This window comes from Podarcis melisellensis (genome assembly GCF_964234715.1).
Source record: "Podarcis melisellensis genome assembly, chromosome: 9".
Taxonomy (NCBI): Eukaryota; Metazoa; Chordata; class Lepidosauria; order Squamata; family Lacertidae; genus Podarcis; species Podarcis melisellensis.
Window position 1 is genome coordinate 35,428,943 of NC_138541.1, and position 22,468 is coordinate 35,451,410.

Sequence of the window (22,468 nt, forward strand, 5' to 3'; positions counted from 1 at the left end):
CCATTTTAGAACACCCCGCAATAGGGATGATGATTATGATTAGTAGTATAGTAATGGGCTATTACTATACTACTAATATACTAATATACTCGGTCACGACTGGACCTAATGGTCTGGGGTCCCTTTACCCTTTACCTAATGGGTTATCTGACCATTTTAAAAAATATTGTTTGCTTTAAAGCAGAACAAATCACCGTATTGGTCGGGAAAGATAAGAACAAAACGCAGCCTATGCATGCTTACCTCGGAGTAAGCCCCATTGTGCACAACGGCGCTTTCTTCCGAGTAAACATGCATGCTAAAGACTTCCCCTTTCTTGCCACCGACTAATGCCTACGTGGCCATGATCTGACGTGCTATTTTCTCCCCCACCCGCATCACCCAGACTGCAGCTAAGCGGTGCATATAATTTGTTTTTTTAAAAAATAGGAATAAATGAGTTCGGGCGAGGAGGGGGGGGGATGTTCTGGAAGAGGGCGACAGCTGGAAGGCGCATTGGGCGTGCTGGGTGTTTGCAAGGTCTCTGCTGCTTGTAAATCCTCCCGCGAACCTAGACGGGGGGAGGAGAATCCCTCCCCAACTAAGGGCAAGATGAAGGCGAGGTTGCTTCACGGGCTGCCTCCCACTGAGCATGCTCACCCTCCTCCGGGCATGCTCAGTCGCCGCGGCGAGGCAGGAGTCCCCCCCCCCCCGGAGCAAGGAGTTGGGACACCGGCTTTCGCCTTCCTGCCTCGCTAGCGGCAGCAACTTTAGGTGAGCGGGAGGGGAGAGTCCGGAGCCACCGGGCGGGCCCTGCTGCGAGCGAGTGGATCTGCGAGGAAGGGGGTGGGATGCTGGGCAGACCCCTCTCCCTGCAATAGGCAGATGCAGACAGGGAGGGGGGCGAGAAAGGGACGTGGGGTTGCCCACCCCCTTGATCGGGAGGGGCGGTAGCAATAAGGCGCTTCTATCACGAGGTTGGGGGGGTCGGGGAGGGGAGCGATTGCCATTAGCCTCGCAGCTGCTCCGGAGCTTTGGGGTTGCTCGCTGCAATGTGGCTGGCAAGCAGTTCCCAGGGAAATTGGTTTCAACTTTCCCCGTTTCCTCTTTCACACCATCGCCCCCCTTTTCCGAGAGTTTCCAGTAGTTGGGTGGTGGCCTCGACCCCACCGCCAGCTTCCAATTCTGGGCTTGCTTCGGCTAGCTGTGCCTGTGAACTAGGCCTTAAAGAAGCCTCCAGATCAGTGTTTCCTAAACTTGGGTCTCCCAACTGGGTTGTTGGTTTTTTTTTTGGACTACAACTCCCATCATCCCTAGCTTGCAAGACCAGTGGTCAGGGATGATGGGAACTGTAGTCTGGGAAAACAGCTGGAGAGCCAGGTTTGGGAAACACAGCTCCGGGATGATGTTGGACTACAACTCCCAGCCCCAGCTAGTGTGCTCAGTGATCAACAACAATTTTGCTCAGGTTTTCGTAAATGATGCTAACACAGTTAGTGTTGCTGTGAGCTATACTTGTGTAATTGAAAGTGGGGAATCACAAATATAGCAGTGCAGGAAGACCCTTGCACTTGGGTTCCATTCGCTCTTGAGGGGCCCAGTGTGCAGACAGGGCTGTCACGTCTCCAGTATCCTGACCTCACAAGGCTGGCCCCAGTGATGTCACAAGGCAATCACTCTTGCTTGACAAATTTTGAAAGACAAAAATCTCTGCACTGGGGGAGGTTGTACCAGTAAACATATAACTGCTTTGTCAGGTTCATCTGAAAAGTGATATATAAATACCTCAAAATGAATGACCAAAAAAATGAATGAATGAATGCTCTTGGTGAGTTTACATTGGGTGTAGTTAAGCACTACAAAATGGTTACTGAAGTTTCAGGCTTAGGAACACCGAAAACTGCCAGTGTGGCATCGGCAGAGGATCTTGAGGGTGGCCTTAAGAATTGCCTTGTGTCTGTGTGTTTTTTATTTTTAAATCTGGTCTGTTTCTGAATCACTGTCTTCTCTGCTCCATGGAGTCTCTGTGTTAGGTTCCATGGCACTCTATGTAAAACTTATCTCTCCATTTGCCATAATGGGCACTCTAAATATGGCTATAATCCCCTGACTTTTGGTGGAAGCAGATGAAATTTACAGACACTGGATAAAACTTAATCAAGTGTGGATTAAGCCTGTCAAATTGCAGACAAATAGGCCTAGGAACTCTAGGTGGGGGAACATTCCTTTGCAATCCATATTAGGGCAATATATCGATTACGCAAAAAGGACTTAAGCCTCCATTTTGGCTTCACATTTTGGAGGAGGGTGGAAAGCAGGGGTTTATCTCGCTCTTTCTTGCCTTTAAATCATTAAGAGGTGACTGAGTGCTGTGCTTGTGCATTTTAAAAAGCTTTCTGCTGGTGGTTACGCCCTCTGAAATAGGCTGTACAGATCCCTGATAGGCCTCACAACATGAGACTGACTAGGACACTGCCTTGGAGTTGTGAAGATCTTTGTTGTTTGCTAAAGCAGAACAGCATAGGCTTTTTTTTTAAAGCACATATTTAAAATCATTCACTGTTGTGCTTTGCGAAAAAATAATGCAGAGCTCTTGTTACTACTCCACGGGCAACCTTTAATTTAGCCTCACTTCGTGCAAAGTCCATGGAACTAGGGAAAGATTGAGCTACAATGGTCAGAAAATTACAGAGCTACAAAGTTCAGAAAAACAAAGTGACAAGACTTTGTGGAGCCCCTGTCTCATGCACATGTGTGTTGATGTCATGCTTTGACAGGGGAAGCCCCCAAAACAGTGTTAGAATTCTCCTGGAAGCCAGGTCCAGTTGCGACCATGTGAACTTCCTTGGATGCTAGGATGGTGACAGACACCTTCATTGTGCTGATGGATCTACTCAATTCATTTACAGCTTTTTAATCTTGGAGGGGCAGGGGAAGGCACCTCTTGGAACAGGCATGGGCAAACTCGGCCCTCCAGATGTTTTTGGGACTACAACTCCCAGCATCCCTGACCACTGGTCCTGTTAGCTAGGGATGATGGGAGTTGTAGTCCCAAAACATCTGGAGGGCCGAGTTTGCCTATGCCTGTCCTAGAAATTCCATTGTGGTGACCATGACCTAAGTTTAACATGCCATTTGGCAAATAGTTTTTGTATTTGAGTTTCTAACACTGCCCTTAAATCACTCCAGTTTGCCTCATTGTTTAGCTTCCACACCCCTAGTAAATAACCATAATGCTTAGCAGCCATTGGTAGCATCTTCATCCATGAATTTGCCTAATTCCCTTTTAAAGCTGTTCAAGTTGGTGGCCGTGACCACATCTTTTGATACAGAATTCCACAACTACTCTCTGTATGCAGAAGGACTTCCCTTTATTCCCACCAATTCGGGGGGGGGGCGGCATTTTCCCTATCTATGTCCTCTACGCCATGCCTCCCTTCCCCTTATCCTTGTCTTTTCACAAAATTAAAAAGCCATTGTAACCTTTCCTTACAGGGGAGTTGCTTCAACCTCTTGACCTTTTTGGTTGTCATTTTCTGCATCTTTTTCATCTCTGCAATATCCTTTTTTGAGGTATGTTGACCAGGACAGTTTTATTTCTTGCCGCTTTCCTAATTATCCTAAACAGGGATTTGGGGATAAGATGAGAATCTTAGACCATTTCAAGATAGAGTTGTACACTGGGGTATATAGCACTTTGCACAATAATTGAGCAATAGCTATCAGCTGATGAAGTAACTGTTCCAGTCCCCCCCATGTAGCCAATGCAGTATAATTCTGCATTATTATTATTTTAGATTCAGTGTGTTTGGTGCCCTCCAATATTTTACATAAACGATTCCAGCAGCTGCCAATATTTTACATGAATGACTTGAGTAGCTGCTGTCATATAACTAAAAGTTCGTAATATGGGTCCAATCCCCTGTGTACGTGACAGAAGGAATAATTTTAGGTGGTAGCATTGCTTACGACCAATATGCTCTTGACATTTTTTGAAGCATCCAATTTTTCCACAAATTGCTATTACAGTGCTTCAAGGTGTGTAATAAATGCCTAGAATGATATGTATAAATACCGAAGATTGAAGTTCTTATTGCTAAATTGACATTAAGCAGGAAGAAAACCTAGTTTATAATGTGATATTGGGTATTCAGTGTCATAGATGTCAGTCTACAGAATAATGATTGTTGCCAGCAGGCAGCTTGGTATGCAATTCTGAATATAAAATATGACTTTTTAATGCAATTTAAACACTGTATAGAAGGCTAACCAGCTTATATGAGTTCCCCACATTAATAATAAGAAAAATATATATCTTTCTTTAGAACGATATGCATCATTCCCTTCCAATCTAATTTTTTAAAAAACTAGCTTAAAATTCTTTATTTATAATTAAGCTTTCTCTCTGCTTGGGACTCCCAGCAACTTACAATGTATATAACCCACAGGCTATAACTTGAATCACACTGTCCCATCCCAGCTTCTGTATGCAATATCACCATGGGGCAGACACTCAGGAACCCCTTGTTCATGGGAAAATACTTGTTGGGGAGCGAGGGAGAAGCCTTACTCTGCTGGTTACAAGTGATGCGTTGCTGCCGTAGAGAACTAGGCAAAAGAAAGGGTACGGACCAAGTGTTCCTTTGGTATTGAGCTTCAGGTTAAGACTGCTGCTTTGTAGCTCTTGTCAGCCACTCTATTATGGTTGTACCTTGGAAGTTGAACGGAATCCGTTCCGGAAATCCGTTTGACTTTCAAAACATTCGAAAACCAAATTATGGCTTCTGATTGGCTGCAGGAAGCTCCTGCAGCCAATCAGAAGCCATGGAAGCCCCACTGGACATTTGGGTTCCAAAAGAAAGTTTACGTTTGCAAACCGGAACAATCACTTCCGAGTTTGCGGCGTTCGGGAGCCAAAACGTACAAGTTCCAGGGCATTCGACAACCAAGGTACGACTAGTTTTCATTCTGTATCTTTTCTTCTTTCTAGGTGTAGCTATTCTGTGGTGAGCATCTAGTTTGGAAACTCTGAAGTAGGGGTGGCTAACCAGTTGTTGTTGGACTCCCAACTCCTATCATCCCCAGTTGGCCTAGCCAGTGGTCAGAGATGATGGGAGATGTAGCCTATCAGCACCTAGAGGGCAAGTGGTCGGTCACGCCTCCTCTAAAGTGATTAGAATTGCTAATGCGTGTATATGGGCACATTCCAAAATAAAAATACAAAATCTGGAAGGGAGGAATATGTCACGATTTTAAAAATTATGCTTAGCATCCGTTTTAGAGGATAGCAGTCACTCTTCGTCAAATGTTGTTGAGTAAAACATTGTCTCCCAGAAAGTGAAGAATGCCTAAAAAGAAGACTGGTGCTCGCAAGAAGGCCGAGAGCCGTAAAGAACGGGAGAAGCAGATAAGGGCTTCAAGAGGCAACATTGATTTGGCTAAACATCCCTGCAATGCTTCCATGGTAAATATTGAGATGTATTTCTGATAATGGCTTTAAAATTCCTTCTTCACCTCTCCCAGTGTCAAGGAGAGGAGGGTGAGATTGACAGTGCTTTATCAGACAGAAACGAGCAGGACTAGATCCTAAGCATATAACCTTGAGATTTTGTAAAAGACACCGGATGTTATAAATCTTCTTAAACAATGAAATAGTTGCTGTTGCACACACAGAGATAGTGAAATTCTTCCTCAGCTCTTCTTCAAGTTGTCTGGTTTTCACAAAGGAAGGGGGAGGGCAGGGGGAGGTTAGTGGCAAGTACAAATAAGAGCTAGTTATTGATCCAGGGCAAAGCTTTTGGAGCCCTCCTGGCGATCCCAGAAAGACTTTATGTATACAAACACGTGGGCCTAGTCCACCTGCAGCACTGACTGTTGCACCTTCATTGTGTGTTTGTATTTGCACGGGGCACTCAAAGTGGGGAAAGGACTAACAAACTGTCTTCATGGCAAGTGAATTCACAAGTTTATAAACTCTGAATTTAAATGGGAACTCCTGTAAAACAAGCTCTCTTTCTCTTACAGGAATGTGATAAATGTCAAAGGTAAATGCACATTCAGTATTTCCTTTCCATGTAACATTTTTGGCACCATTTTATACGGACTTCATTCATTTATTTGTTTCGCCCTTTTTTATTCTGACAGACGGCAGAAAAATAGAGCGTTTTGCTACTTTTGTAGCTCTGTCCAGAAGCTGCCCATTTGCGCACAGTGCGGTAAGTCTTTCTCTTAATTCTCTGTGTTCCTACAATTGGTCTGTGCTTAGAATTTTATTTTTGCACTGTGGCCTGATTATACAAACTTAGCCATATTTTGACTCTGTTGGTGCCAGATGTGGCTGGATTTCAGTTTCCATCATCCCTGACCATTGGCCACGCTGGCTGGAGCTGGTGGGAGTAGCGACTCCATCAATATCTGGAGGGACACAGGTTATTCACCCTCAAACTCGACAGGAAAGTTACCTTATTTGGGCTCCTTCTGGGGCTGAAAACATTAGCTGCTTTTAATTGTTCAGTCTAAACTATCAGCACCTTTAACCATGCAGCAAATTATTTTTAATAAAGCAGTTGTAAAAACTGCAGATTAAAGGGTGCATCTTCAGAAGAGGCAGCCTCTCTAGTGCAGGAACGTGGAACCTGCAGTCCTCCAAATGTTTCTGGACTCCAGAACCTTTGTCCCTCCAGACTTCCAATTCCCATCAGCCCCAGCAAGCGAGGTCAATTGTGCAGCAATATCTGGAAGGCAACAGGTTCCCCATCCCCCATCCATGATGAATAAAGAATGCCCTCTTCTAAGATGGTGAACTATCTGAAAAAATAAGTTATTTGGTTGTATCCAATAAGACTGTCGTACAGTGGTGCCTCGCAAGACGAAATTAATTCGTTCCGCAAGTCTTTTCGTCTTGCGAGTTTTTCGTCTTGCGAAGCACGGTTTCCCATAGGAATGTATTAAAAATCAATTAATGCGTTCCTATGGAAACCGCCTTCAGACCAGGTCCGGGGACAGTCTGTCCCCCGACCTCTTCTGAAGGCCGGGGGGGGGCAAAAGTGTTTGCTCCCCCCTGCCTGCCTTCCCGGGAGGGCGGAAAACGCAACGCTGCCTTCCCGCTCTCCCGGGAAGGCAGGCAGGGGGGACAAAGACTTTTGCCCCCCGCCTGCCTTCGGAAGAGGTCCAGGACCTCTTCCGAAGGCGGGCGGGGGGCAAAAGTCTTTGCTCCCCCCTGCCTGCCTTCCCGGGAGAGCGGAAAACACAGCGCTGCCTTTCCGCTTTCCGCGGAAGGCAGGCAGGGGGGACAAAGACTTTTGCCCCCTGCCCGCCTTCGGAAGAGGTCCAGGACCTCTTCTGAAGGCTGGCGGGGGGCAAAAGTCTTTGGTCCCCCCCGCCTGCCTTCAAAAGCCGTCCGGGGGCTTTTAAATCGCCCCGGACAGTCCCGGGGCGATTTAAAAGCTCCCGGGAAGGCAGGCGGGGGGGGGACAAAGACTTTTGCCCCCCGCCCTCCTTCGGAAGAGGTCCTGGACTTCAAAAGTCGTCCGGGATAGCGGGAAGCGCTTCCCTGCTATCCCGGACCGCTTTTAAAATGCTGGCGGTGGGGAGCAAAGCCTTTCGCCCCCGCCGGCCTTCCTGGACCTCTTCTGAAGTCCGGAGGGGGGGGGGGGAAAGGCTTTGCTCCCCACCGCCAGCATTTAAAAGAGGTCCCTGGAGATTTCCCTATGGGCTTTCGTCTTGCGAAGCAAGCCCATAGGGAAAATCGTCTAGCGAAGCGATGCAAAAACCGAAAAACCCTTTCGTCTTGCGGGTTTTTCGTCTTGCGAGGCATTCGTCTTGCGGGGCACCACTGTATTAGTGCAAAGACTACGGTCTGCACAACAGGACTTCTTTTTGCTCCACCAAATCTGCTCCAGAGGGTTGAGAGAAACCCACGAAAAATTGGTGAGTTGTAAGCCAGTGGTGGAGGGGAGAAGAGGGAGTGAAAGTCTGGTCACATAGCCAGAAGTCCTTACAACACGGTGTTGCTGGATCCAACTCATTGTTTTGATCAGATATGTATTGATTTGAGCAATTTAAAATACTACAGTTTGTTCAGATCCCTTGTATGATAGTCCTTACTCTCACTTTTCCCCCCTTAGCTTGAAACACTTGTAAACACTGAAAGAGACAAATGCTATGGCTTTTTATAGAGCTTTAGTGTTGCTGAACACTCGTGTGTGTGTGTGTGTGTGTAATATTTCTTTTCTCTCTGTAATAGGCAAAACAAAATGCATGATGAAATCTTCAGACTGTGTCATAAAACATGCTGGTGTGTACAGCACTGGGCTTTCTATGGTGGTATGTATCTGGAAACAATACATCAGTTTTAGAATATGTGCTAAGTGCAACTAAAGTTTGAAGAGATTACTTGCCCAACTGTGCTGATGGCTCTTTTCTTGTTACCCAGTGGTGCAGCTCAGTAATTTTCAACCCTGGAGTGGTGGTCTTACCACACAGAGGGAGTTGTGATGCTCACATTAATAACAACAACAATAACAACAACAATAACAACAACAACAACAATAAATAATAATAAATAATAAAAATAACATTGCTCTTCCACAGCCTTCCTGACTCCCCTGCAATTCTATGCATTACAATGGTTTCTACATTCCTGTTATATTGGAGCAAAAAGCCAAAATAGTTTGCCAACCCTGGTAAATAAAAAGCAAACAAACTCATAAGCATGCACAGTTTCACATTTTAAACTCATAGCACCATCGTGATCTTTGGTTCTGCTATCTTGAAGGTAAACACATGTATTTTGGAATAAGCATTAAAAAATATATTATTCAAATTAGCAACCAGAACCTTCTGAATCCTGGCTATAAAATGTTTTTTTAAAAATAAGACAGGATGCTGATTTGAGAGTCTGTGTGCCCCTGCCCTCCATCGCCTTCTGTTGCCTGGGTGGTCATTTGGAGGCTCCTCGACTGCAGAGCCCTGGATTTCAGTGTTGAGGTTCAGCCACTGTTACCTGTTTGGACTGCAGGAAAATGCAGGAATGGTAACATTTGCACAGATCATTGTGGATGCTTAAGCCCTTTTCAAATTAATAGGCACGACCATGCCTATCTGTAAGGCAGCTTGCAACCAAAGTCTTGAATATCCCAGTCTTGGACTTCAGAGTCACACGTTTCAAGAGAGATAACACATTGCTTCCATGAAAGGTAACAATTGAGCCTGGAATCATGGGAAGGTTAACTAGTAACTCAAGACAAAAAACACTATTAGTCCATATATAGAGGAGAGGAAACCAAGATTATGCATTTTTAAAATACCGTATTTACTCAAATCTAATGTTCACCTTTTTTTGGCCAAATTACGACACGAAAATTAAGGTCTGCGTTAGATTCGATGGGACATTTACATTTGCCAGCAACTCCTTTTTTTGGTTTCAAGGTTCTGAAAATTGAGGTGCGATGGTGCATTGGACTCGAGTAAATACGGTATTTCTTTTGAAGTTCGACTTCCTTGTTTCTGCGTGTTCTATGCTGTCACGAGCAAACTGCATAGTGCAAATCCTTTTGCAAATAAGCAAAGCTTCCCTGAATGCATTGCCTGGTATGAACATAATGGGCAGCTCTGTTGTTGTCCACATGCATGGCTCCCTGGATGAGACAGCGCAGCAAGAGCCAATTCATGGGGGGTGGGGGGAGTAGCCAGTGGAACTCAGGCTGCTTGCATACTTTGGAACATCTTGTCTGGGTCTGTCGCGTTCCTTAGCGAGGACTTCCGAGCAATTCTGGTTGCTGAGAGTAGCGTGTGGGATTAAAAAAGAAAACACAGAAAGAAAATCAATGGGATTCAATTTCATGTAATGTACTTTAGGAATGGGCACTTAGCAGTCTTGCAAAAAAAAAAAAAAAAAGGAGCCCTGAGAATATGGAATGCATTTGGGAGATGGATGGCAGCGCTGAGTAAAATTGCCTTCCACTGCTTCAGAATGACTCCCTCCTGCTGCCGCTGCCTGGAATGCATGCCCGGTCCTTGCTTGTTCAGCAGAGCTGGTGCTTATATAGAGGTCTGCCAAAGTCCATAGTAATGTGTGGGTTCTTCTTTTGCAGGGGGCCATATGTGATTTCTGTGAAGCTTGGGTTTGCCATGGCAGGAAATGCCTTAGCACCCATGCTTGTATCTGTCCTCTGGCCGACGCAGAGTGCATTGAATGTGAGAGAGGTGTCTGGGATCACGGTGAGTTGTACACCAGTTAGAGGGGTGTGTTCTCTTGTTTCACTTGCATTTGGAAAGCTCACCAATTACCAAAGGAAGGTGGCTACAGGGCTAGTTTCCTTGCCGTAGCAAGTCTTTATGAATTGAAAACAACTTCACTAGAAGTAGAGAATCCTAAAATTGGAGGAGAGGCAGACCCCTTCACATATCCCTTTTCAGATGACACATGCAAGAAAACTATTACTCGTTCTATGTGTAGGAATTGAGGATGTGTGTTAAGGTTGTACTCGGGGTAGACTTGTTGAAACTGGTAGGCTTAAGTGCCTGTGACTTAGCTGGCTATCCCTTGGGAGTATTTGCACAGGCTGTTTGGATTGGCTGCAGCTCATGATGCAATTTATCACGTGAACTCCCTCCCACTGAGACATTGTCTGTCTGAAAGTATATTACACAGGAGGGAAGTTTTCAAACTACCAAGGTAATTTGTGCTACTAGCTATCATTACCAGCAGTCATAAAAGCCTGTGCTAAACCATCAACTCTGCAAAATTACAGTATCCTCTTGGGATGTTGTGCATATCTCTTCCTTTCACCCCCCCCCCACCACTCCAGTTTCAGGAAAAGGTGTTTCATTGGCTTTCTCCTCTTTATCTCAATGGCCTTAACAGTGCACCTTAGACTGCAATCCACCAAAAGCAGCAAGACATGTATAGAACTGAACTGTTAGTTTAGGCTATTTTTGAGGGGTGGGGTGGTTGCAGATGTAGCTGGAATATTTGGTTTAGATGCTGCTGTGCAATAAAATCTCTTTTAATATGGTGGTCTCGTCATTCCGTGACCAAGCCATCTCAACCTAACCAGGAAAATGCGATTAATATGAAATATCTTGTTTACACAAATGGCTAGTACCACTGTAATCCACAGTATTTTTCTATCTGGTGCAAGACACGCCAGTTTTCTTTCATTCCTAGAATTGATTCATGACACCTGCTTGTTTTTTTGATGCTAGGGAGTGTGGGGACTGATTTTGATCCTTTACATTGTGTCTTGCTGAATCTTCTAGGAGGCAGAATATTCAGCTGCTGTTTTTGTCACAATTTTCTTTGCGAAGATGATCAGTTTGAACATCAGGCCAGCTGCCAAGTCCTGGAAGCCGAGACCTTTAAATGTAAGCTATATCCCTGAAAGTCTCCCTTATTAAAGGTGAACCAGCTTTTAAGTGCTTCTGCTCATATCCAGATAGTAGTTTGGTAGCGAACTTTAAGCCAGTGCCTTGTGGAATGTAGCAACCTTCCCCCAACCCCATACCATGAGTAAGATGGGTCAGTGTTTTGCAGATGAAGTTGGGTACTGAACAATGCCAGTACAGGGTCTAGTTGTGATGTGTCCCTTTCACAAGCCCATAGTGTGCACCACTAGGCCCGGTATACCTTAAGGAGTGACCCCACGCCCATCATTTAGCCCAGACCCTGAGATCCGGCTCTGAGGGTCTTCTGGTAGTTCCCGCACTGTGAGAAGTGAAGTTACAGGGAACCAGGCAAAGGGCCTTCTTAGTAGTGGCGACTGCCTTGTGGAACACCCTCCCATCAGATGTCAAACAGGTAAACCACTACAGATGGCAGCCATTTTGAATTGGGGTTCTGTTCCTGGCCCCTGTGTGCACCAGGGGAGTGCATATAATAAGCACACCCCACCTCATCACACCTCCATTCTGCCTTCTACCAGGCTGAAAAAGACCCGCGCATCGGTGATTGCATGTCAGTTAGATGCGCCTAAAATGGTCACTGCCTGTACATAACTTTCCAAAGACATCTGAAGGCAGCCCTGTATCAGGAAGTTTTTTTATATTTGATGTTTTGCTATGTTTTTATTACGTTGGAAGTCTCCCAGAGTGTCTGGGGCAATCCAGTCAGATGGGCGGGTTATAAGTAATAAATGATTCTTCTTCTTGTTGTTGTTGTTATTATAAGTAATAAATTGTTGTTGTTGTTTTAGTTCAAGGAGAGCCAGGCTGGTGTGTTTCGGCCCTCCTTGCACTAATGCCAGGTTTGTGATGTGCCTGAGTTTTGCACTTCTCCTCCAGCATTACTGCTTGTAAAGTTCCCCACATTTGTTGTTGTTGTTCAGTCTAGTTATTCTGCTCGTCTTTGTTGTACAAGCTGTTGCTTCCAATCAAGAGGACTTCCTCTGCTTTCAGGAAGGGAGGAAGAGGAACGTTGGGCCCGAGCTCTGTAGGGACATCGTTAAAAATGTCTGTTCACTTCTTTTTCTCGGCTGAGGCAGAGTGTTCATTTTCCTTGTACTTTAAAGAGGCGCAGTCATGGAAAGCCTGAGGCTACCCATTGAACTGAATAGTTGACCTTGGCTTAGAAGGCAAAAGGAAAAGAGCAAAGCCATGAAATCTCATTATTCAAGCATGCCTTTTTTATCTTGCCTAATAGGTGTTTCCTGTAATCGACTTGGGCAGCATTCATGTCTCCGTTGTAAGGTAACAGCAAAAGCATTTAGAAAGTAGATGTATCGGGCTCACAGCTCTCATATACATTGAAAGCTGCTGGCGGTTCTTGCCGCGTCCTTCTCCACAATGCATCAAAAAACGTCTCCTGATTCCCACCCGCCTCCCCAAAGAAGTTATCTGGGTCCTGTTCCCATCTCTCTTTGATTAACGTAACCTCCATGCTGTGTTCCAGGACACTTGGTGTTCCTTCCCTCCAGTCCTTCTAAACCACAGTTGCTAAAATTGCCTTCCTTCGCTCATTGTTACAGCCTCAGCACTGCCGCAGCCTTTTCCCTCTGCTGGTTTCCTTTCATTCAAAATGCAAAAACCTTTCATCTTTGCCTGGCTGCCGTCTGCACCAGGCTGCTTCCGCGTGAAGCCGAGATAACATCTCATTACCCTGCACATTTTCTATATATCTGCTAGTATTATCGTTCACGGGGTTCTGATGAATCATTTGCCCCAGGGAAGTGGGCCTCATGGCCCCTCTCCCCAGACCACTCCCTCTGGTGCACCAGTGCTGTCTGTCGCCTGGCTGAAATTGTGTCCTTGGACTGTATTAAAGTCTCTCGTTTGCCTCGATGAAAGATGGAGAATGTGTGCATGTGTGTTTGTAGAAAACTCTTTTGAGTTTTGAATGGCTGGCATGCACCCTATTGTACAAAGGTGTGGGACGCTCTCCTTGTCCCATTCACTTTTGCTTCTGGTCCTGCCCGCCACTGGCATGCAGCTGAGTCCATAGATCCGTAGCCATGACAGAGAAGGGCTTTATGGGGATGAAGAGCCCAATTTCAGTTACTCCAACTTCCCCTGCAGTTGCTCACGCCTCTGAACAGGAGCTGGTTGAGTAGATTGGGAAGGGGCACAGCTGTCCTTACGGGCCCTGATTTATGCTGAGTCTTGCATTGCCAGCTAGACTGAAATGTCTCCATCCAGTTGCCCCACTCAAACAAATACTTAAGAGGAGGAACTATTCTTGTTTCCCCCTAATGTCATTAGCCAGCTTTTGTGCAGAAGGCGGGCTGCATATATTTTAGTGAATTAAAAAGATTCAAATGGAGCTTGCTAGATGGTAGTGGTATGTATCCCATCGCCACTCAGCTTGGGCAGTCTGCTGTGTTTCTCCGTGGGGCTTCTTTTCCGATTGCAGTCTGTTCTTTTGTGATCTATTTCCCCTTTTCTTTTATTTATTTTATATAACCTGCAGGCTTGTTTCTGCGATGATCACGCACGGAGTAAGGTTTTCAAACAAGAGAAGGGAAGGGAGCCTCCCTGCCCTAAGTGTGGTCATGAAACGCAACAGACTAAGGACCTGAGCATGTCAAGTAAGTTTTCCTTTGGTAACGGCGTTCAGAATTCCCCAGGCGCCAGGCATGTTTTGTGACTGGCATAGGTCCTGTTGCGACCAAGTGGAGATCTCTGGCTGGCAGCTGACATCTCCACCTGGCTGGGCCCTGCAGCTTTCTTAAGCAGGTAAGCAGAAGAGCTTGTGTATTGCATTAATCTCCCACATTTTTCTTCCAAGGAGTACATGGTTTACCTTCCTCCTCAGTTAATCCCTACAACAACCCTGTGAGGTAGGTTAAGAGGCTGTGACTGGCCCAAGGTCACCCAGTGAGTTTCATGGCTGAGTGGGGATTTGAACCCTGATCTCCCAGGTCCTGTTCTGACACTCTTAACCACTACACCCCATATGCTTCCTAGAGTACTTCTGCTACGGGGCTGCTATATTAATCATGTCACTTAGAGAAGCTTTTCTTGAAGCTTGATTTTGTTATTATTCTGGATTGTTTTATTTGATGTTTTAATGTGCTGTAAACCGCGCTGAACTTTTGCATTAAAAGATAAAGCAGTATATTAATTAATTTCAACACCCCACCCCAATGGCACCTAGACATTCCATTGTGGTGACCGTAACCTAGATTAAAGCTGCCATTTGGCAATTAGCTTATATACCTGAGTGTTGGACGGAGGAAGAGAGGGGAACTAGCCCTGTTGTATATCGGTGGGGGGGTTGTGTGGAGAGAGTCTCTTCCTTTAAATTCCTGGGAGTTTACCTTAGTGAAGACCTAACTTGGATAAACAGTATAACTCAGGTGGTGAGGAAGGCCCAAAGGAGACTCCATTTCCTCTGGGTCTTGCGAAAGAACAATGTTAAACAACAATTGATGACCTCCTTCTACTGGTCCACAATAGAAAGTGTGTTCTCATATTGTATCACAGTGTGGTACGTTGGCTTGACAGCCATGGACAGAAAGTCTTTACAGAATTACACAGAGGGTGGTGGATGCAGCACTTGATATCATGGGCTGTCCCCTGAGCCCGCTAGATGACATCGCAAAGGATCGTTGCCTTAGGAGAGAGAAAAATTCTCAGGGATGATTCACACCCTGGCCAGCACCTCTTTAATCTTCTACCCTTGGGCAGGAGTTATAGAAGTATAATCTGTCGTACCAACAGGCTAAAAAACAGTTTCTATTCATGGACTGTTAGGCTGCTGAACGGAAAATAATATATGCAACCGACTTTCGAGGTTGGTGTGTTGTGCGACAAGCACACAGAGTGCAATGAGAATGTGTTTTGGGGGGGAGGCTCGGTTAACTTCATTGTACACAGGTTGTACATTGACAATAAAGATATTATTATTTATTAGTTATTATTATTCTAACACTGGTAACCATTTCCACCTGCAATTACCCTTATCACCTGCAGCAAACCTTGTACTGGGAAGTCCATGTTCTTCCCTGTTCAAAAGACTTGTCATAAAATCTGGTAGCGTATTTTTGAATTAATGCAACGAGATGAGGATGGTTTCATCTCCGTCATAAAGGGTGTAAACCGCAGAGAAGCCTCTGTGCCTCGTTTCACCAGGAGCACACTGGCTAACCAGAATGATCCTGTAAATGAGGAGGGGGAGAAAAAATTAAAGAAGACAATGAATGAATGAATGAATGAATGAATGAATGAATGAATTGGTTTCTTACGGATTTGTGATAATGCCTTACCTGCTTCTAGTGTTATTTGACGGTGCAATCATGAGAATTACACATGTGAAAATAGATGTAAGGTAGAGTTGTTGTGGTTTTACCTGAACTATTTAACACCCACCTTCCTTGATGGGAAGTGAAACAAAGACAGGATGTTTTCCTCTCTTTCTGCAGCACGCTCTCTGAGGTTTGGCCGACAGACAGGAGGCGAAGAGGCTGATGGAGCTTCCGGCTATGATGCCTATTGGAAGAACCTTTCGGCTGGCAAAGATGATGATTACGAAGCAGAGGATGACGATGAAGATGAGGAGGAGGAGGAAGGAGGGAGGGATTCGGAAACGGAGGCAACCGGTATGTTTGGTCACTTGAATTTAGGAAGAACCTATGCCAGCGGCTATGCACACTATGAGGAGGCGGATGACTAAGGCTGCTTACGTAAGCACACTTTTAAGAGGCAGTCAGTCCCCTTTAACATAGTGGCCCTTAACTTCCGAGTAAACGTGCTTAGCATCTGGCCATAAGCCCACATTTATGGTGGAGCTAGCATTTGAGAGGAACTCTTTGTGTACTTAGTGAATTTTTATGTGTGGTGACACTGGAATAACACAGCTAGACTTTTCAAATAGCAAAGCTTACTAGGAATCAAAAGGAATGGAGCAATTTGCAGGAGATCAAGAAAAGATTTGTATGGCTAAAGATATTGGAAGACTTGGAGAGTAAAGGGTATGAGGGTTCACATTAGTTCAGGGAACTTCGAAATGAGGTTGAGACCTAATGCTTTCTCTACAACATAAGTTGGAAGTGTGGGAAGGCTGAGGTAATTTTTTGTTTCCAGGCATTATTCAGAAGCAAAGTTATTTTTCTTGAGTAATTTTGGGGGAGGGTTGTGTCATCATGTTTCATAAATTCATAAGTATTGGTGGCAGTGGGCATCAACTATTTTTATATATTGAAAGCTGTCTCCTAGGTTTTTCATTAATATTGATCTAGCTTGAGCACTTGGGGAAATGCTTGCTACAAGCTATTGTACTCTAAATATAAATTGGAATTAAAGTTACTTTGACATTTTGTGTAAGCAAGATTGATCAATATAGTCTCTTGTAATGCACTACTGGAGAATTGTCAGTTCCTGCCTTTTTGAACGGCCAGACATTAACTGTAGTGCTCGCAGCCACTTGCAGTGTGACCTAAATAAACTTTTGATCTTAGATTTGTCGCCATAAAAATGTCACTGCATCCTCCTTGCCTAATAAAGTCCATCGCTCGCTCTCTTTCATCCTGTGTCCTTGTGTTTTGCTGCAGCAGAGGGAGGGTGGTGTTGACAGATATATGGTCAGAGAAAAGGGCACGGCCTCCTAAAACAGCCTCCTAAAATCAGTGACATTGTCAGACCTATAGAATAGAACGGTATCCCATCATGCCCTGGGGCCAGCTGCCCACCCTGTGCAGCAGTGACATGGTGCCCCTTCTGGTAAGCCTTTTACCCTTCCAGGGCTCTTGGCCTTCACACTTCCAACAGCCCTGCTCTGTTACTGGTGCTGCCCCACCCCCATGCTACTTTTAAGTCTAGTTTTTATCTACGTTGTGTATGCCCCCGCACCCCTTCTTTTCTCTTCCTCCTTTGCTGTGTTTGCTGTCAGCTACCATCACTCCCACCCAGCTGAAGGGATGTGCTACACCCACTGGAAGTGGCCCGACCAGCTTCTCCCCCTGCCCTTTTCGTTTCAGCCAGAGGGCTTGGGAAAGTTGGTATTTTATTCGGTACGTATGCCAAGCACTTTATATGAAAATGTGGGGTAAAAATGTTTAAATGAAGTAAGATAAGAGGAGGATGGTGGACACTCCTCCCAACCCAAAACATAAATCTGTTTTTAGCTATTCCTATTTTATCTGTAAGCTGCCTTAAGCCCCAGTCTGGGGAAAAGGTGGGATTTTATTATTGATGATGATGATGATGATGGTAGGACATACACACACACGTCTCTAGCTTATGCACATTGATTACTGGAGAGCTGCAGGTATTTCTTCTAAGGCAGGGGGAACCAATCCACAGAGCATGGTAAAGGATGATGGGAGTTGTACAGTGGTACCTCTGGTTGCGAATGGGATCCGTTCCAGAGCCCCATTCGCAACATGAGCAGAACGCAACCCGCGTCTGCGCATGTGTGGGTCGTGATTTGCCGCTTCTGGGCATGTGCGTGACGTCATTTTGAGCATGTGCACGAGCAGCGAAACCCAGAAGTAACCCTTTCCAGTACTTCCGGGTCGCTGCAGGACGCAACCTGAAAACGCTCAACCTGAAGCAAACGCAACACGAGGTGTGACTTTAGTTTCAACAAGATCTGGAGGACACAGTGTTGGCTACCCCTGCTCCAAAGCCATCCTTACCTTGCCTTTCCTGCAAGGAGCTTTGAGGAGGTGGCATGTTTGGCCAATTAACTTTGTTCACAGGGTTGGTATGAGGCTGGAATTCAACCAGGGAGTTACGTGACCAAGATGGTGTTTGGGCCAAGAGCACCACTGCCTGAGCCTGACAACCTAACCCCCTCCCTGCGCCCCAGACTACTGTGCAGGATGGGCAATGGCAAGGGTGTGCTTTCCCCCTCTCCGGCTAGCTCAGGAGCGGTGTTAAGGCTCTCACTAGCATCCTCTGGTCATTGCACCTCTTCTCCACTGGAGGTGGGGCTTTCCTCTTCGGAAGAGGAACTGCTTCGCAAGATCTTCGGAGGCTCCCTGTAACACAACTGCCCTTCTATTTCTCACCTCTGAGCCGATGGGTTTACCAAACCCTATGATCACAACAAAATGCAAGATACCAGCCAAAAAGCTTGGAGGGGAAGGGCCATAGCCAAGCAGGCAAAAGGTTTGATCCCCAATATCTCCAAGTAGGTGTGCTTCTGTCAGACAGTGAAGTTAATACTGGGGCAGACCATTGACTAAGGCAGTTCCTCTATAAGGTAGAGAATAACAAAGATGTGAACAAGGACTTAGTAATGTGTTTGGCCATCTCCGTTCTTCCCCAACTAGCTTCTCTGGCAGATAAGTCTTAACCTCTGGTTACTTTTAAAGTAGAACACACCTGACTTGCAATGTAGCCAAATGTGTTATTTTCTTTAACAGCCACTACTGCTCCGCCTTTTAAAACCCAGCAGATCCCCCCTCCCTTTTCTGCAATGTCAAAACACTGGTGGGTTCATCAGGGCAGCTAGTTATCTTCCTATCTGGGACCTTGTGCAAAGAGCCGTGGTTTATAATTCCCTGCCCTAGCTTTAAGAGAATATATCAAATAAAGAATGTAAGTGTCCTTAGAACACTAGGTTCTATCCAGAGCAGAGAAACCTAGCTTATGTTGTACTAGGGACACAGGAATACCAAGCCAGTTCATTGGTCCATCTAGCTCAATATTGTTTACACCAGGCATGGCCAAACTTGGCCCTCCAGCTGAGAGGGGAGGTACAAAAAAAGACCACTCCCAGATTCTGCTAGCGATTGAGCCAGACATGAGCCTTGGGGCTCTTCACTGTAAATAGTCTGCACCAAAATAAAGCCTGTAAAACACAGGTCGGAGTCCTGCCTGCTTACTCTCAAGCAACCGCAACAGCACCTGACAAATCCCAACCAGAAACTTTGTATCTATCAATTATGTGCTTGAATTAGCCTTATAATTAGACTGCTACATAAGAGTTCTACGGCCTTGATCATCCTGTCCTTTTTTCCTGCACTTTGGGTGGATTATGGTACTGAACATGGGAGTGAGTAACAGCTTATGCACTGCACAGGAAGAAGTGATTTGCTGTAAGGAAACACCATGTTACATCACATCCACTTATTTCTAGCTATTGTTTGTTTTACGTACGTATAAATTGGGGCAGAACTTGTTGGGTAGGAGGCTGCAGCTCAGAACAGCTCTTTCTTACAATTAAGAACACGGTTTCTTTACCTGGGAAGGCTTCCTGGGTCTCTGTGAGTTTCCTACCATAAACTAGGGATGGGAAACCGGTGGCCTCCAGATGTTGCTGGACTCCAGCTCCCATCAGCCTCAGCCAGCGTGGTCAATGGCCAATGATCTTGAGGGGCTGTGGTTCAGCAACACCTGCAGGACCACAGTTTCCCCATCTTTGCTATAAGCCGTGATCCTCATGTACTTCATGGTGTTTGTGTGCTTTTAAATGGTCATATAAGGAAGTTTGCAACAAGGACTTGATGGATGCAATAGGAAAGCGACACAAGAGGATGCTAAATATTTTAACATACAAATCCAACTTCTTGGATGCTTGCTTTTGAATCATGAGGCAGATACTCTTCCCATGCTTGAAGCGAGGGTTGTTGCAACGAGAATAGCTATTATGTTCTTACAGGTTGGGATTGCCTGTGCAATAAACACCATGCGTTGGAGTGGATTATGAATGCACTATCCTTAATGCCCATGGTATATTCCAGTGTCGGAACTTGGGTTAAGAGTGGTATATAAGAGAAGAAATGCCCATGGTGCAACAGGGCTATAAGAAACTGGTTGTGTGCAGCTTAGATGTACAATATTGCAGCGGACATGAAATTGGATTGCATTCCTCATGCAGCAACAGCTGACTAGTCTTTCCTTTACCTGACCCAGCAAGAAGTCGCTGCAAGACTAATGCTTTTAACCCAGGTGCACGTATGAGGCTGTATTCACATCTCCAAAAGTGCTAATAAACTGCTAGTTCACCTTCTATGTTCTATTTTTCTACCCAACTCCATGGAATTAAATTCCCACAATATTCTAGGTTCAATTTTCCAATTATGAGATAACATTTTTGTCACTGGCTGAGCCAAGGGTTGTTGATGTAAAAGAATGAATTATCCTAATCAATGTAAAGGATTGTTGAATTTTGCTTTGAGATAATATTACACTGATTATCTCCCTCTAGGATGAGTTCCTTTTAGCTATTTATTCTTCTGCTTTTGCCATGGCAGCCTGTAAATAAAATGAGCTGAAGCCACAACACACAGCACATTCCATTTATAGACTATACTAGGAAGTGAAAGCCCAGATTTTGCAACCAACATATAAACAACAACTTGTTTGTGTTCTTGGTTTTGAGCATAATATAGTGAAGATAGCAACAGTACAAATATTGAAGTGGATTGATAGAATTAACTGTATTGAGGAGGGAAATAACATGGACTTGTTTTTCACAGAGTATATACCATCGCTTAGATAAAATGGTAAGTTGCCTCATCCTTTTAACTTATTCCCAATTAAATAATAATAATAATCTTAAAATCATTAGTCACACACACCCCACTCCCTCCCTTTGCTACTTATGAAAACTTCTTCCATACAATTGTGACAGTTACTTAATTTTGCTTGCTGTGTTTATGCCTGAAGTTCTTAACATCAGGCATCACTTTTCTTACAGATAATGGTCATTAGGGTTTGCTTTCATGGAGAAATACGCCATTCTGAGTTGCCTGAAGATACAGTGTTCTTGCAGGTGAAGACATGTTGTGTTCATTCCAGGCCCATTAAAGGAACTAGAGATGGGACTGGGACAAACAAGCATATTCCCTATGGCCACATGTCCCCATTTCCTAGCATCTTGTTTCTATTTTTATCGGATGTACTTGTGGTGCATTCTTGACAACAGAGGCTGTAGAATTACCTAGGGAGGAAATGAACCGGAAAGTCCCAGTTTATTTGATGCAAAGTTTCTATCTCAATATGTCTATGCCGCTCTGCGGATACTGTTTTAGAAAGGTGTAAGTAACAGTTTTTTCTTATGGTAGTTCCTGTATATTTGCATATAAGCCAAGCAGTTTCCATGGGGTTGTAGACATATAGTGTCTGGTGGATTTGTCTACAAGTCTTGAATCCGTTGGGTTGACTTATTTGTATTGGAATTTATGAGTCACCTCCTCCCCAAATGCTCCCAAAAGTGGTGTGCAATGAAACATTTAAAGCAAAAATTAAAAATCTAATAAAAATAACAGTTGAAAAAGGTCAACATTCCAAAATACATTTTTTAGCAGTGTAGGCAAGGCAACGTAACTAAAATTGGCAATAGATCCGAGCAAAAGGATCAATGACACAATAGTATTAATAATCTTATTACTAGGAAAATAATATACTGCCTTTCATTTCAAGAAGAAATATCAAGGTGGTTCACAAACAAATCAAAGCCAACAGCAAAACCAATTATAGAAATACAGCTACCTCTAATTAAAATGCATAGTAAACTGAAAACATTAAAACATCCATAATTAATATATGTAATATACGTTCCCATTAAAACAGCATTACAGATAACAACAATCAAAGCAGGAGAGTCAAACAGGATAATGTACTGCTCAGGCAGGTAAGCTAGCTACTACTAAAAGAAGGCTAGAATAAGATATTCTTCACCAAGTGTTGAAAAGTTGGTTAAGAAGGGGCTGACAAACCTTCCACAGGAGGGAGTTTATAGCAACAGCAAGAGACTCCTAATCTCAGGGTGTTGGGTCAAGCACCATGCTGGGCAAAAAGATTGCTGCATTGCCGGTGGTTGGACCAGATGACTCTCATGGTCCCTTCCAACTCTATGGTTGTAAGTTATGACATTCTATGTTATGACATCAACATAGAAAGCTGGCTTTATTCTGTGCCAGGTCATTGCTTTGCTTTACCTCGGTTCCAGAAGCTGCCACTAGCACAGAATGCAATGGCTAAGTTATCTAACTGCATGTCTAGCTGTGGACATAGAACACCACTGTTTAAAGGTGCTGCTTTGGCTGCTGAAATGTTACTTGGCCTAGGTTGAGATTTTGGTATTAACCTATAAGCCGCTATA

General features: G+C 44.6%; 2 protein-coding genes and 1 long non-coding RNA gene across 3 annotated transcripts in view; all 3 read left to right on the plus strand.

Annotated features, from left to right (window-relative positions):
• The first annotated feature begins 3,472 nt into the window (after window positions 1-3,472).
• Window positions 3,473-16,938, plus strand: ZNF330 (zinc finger protein 330). The gene is made up of 10 exons (XM_081926207.1): window positions 3,473-3,552; window positions 5,314-5,443; window positions 6,004-6,023; window positions 6,124-6,194; window positions 8,225-8,304; window positions 10,074-10,200; window positions 11,242-11,346; window positions 12,620-12,666; window positions 13,883-14,000; window positions 15,837-16,938. The coding sequence occupies exons 2-10, from the start codon at window positions 5,324-5,326 to the stop codon at window positions 16,085-16,087; spliced, it is 939 nt and encodes a 312-aa protein (XP_081782333.1). The 5' UTR covers window positions 3,473-3,552; window positions 5,314-5,323; the 3' UTR covers window positions 16,088-16,938.
• On the plus strand, window positions 6,201-7,909 carry LOC309378269. The gene is made up of 2 exons (XR_014171976.1): window positions 6,201-6,827; window positions 7,823-7,909. It is a non-coding gene; the product is annotated as an uncharacterized lncRNA (long non-coding RNA).
• Window positions 16,939-20,792: 3,854 nt separating the features above from the next.
• IL15 (interleukin 15) overlaps window positions 20,793-22,468 on the plus strand; it is a 77,659-nt gene continuing 75,983 nt past the window's right edge. The window contains exon 1 of the mRNA XM_081926256.1: window positions 20,793-20,867. The gene's annotated coding sequence lies outside the window, so the exon portion shown is untranslated. The remainder of the gene's footprint in view (window positions 20,868-22,468) is intronic.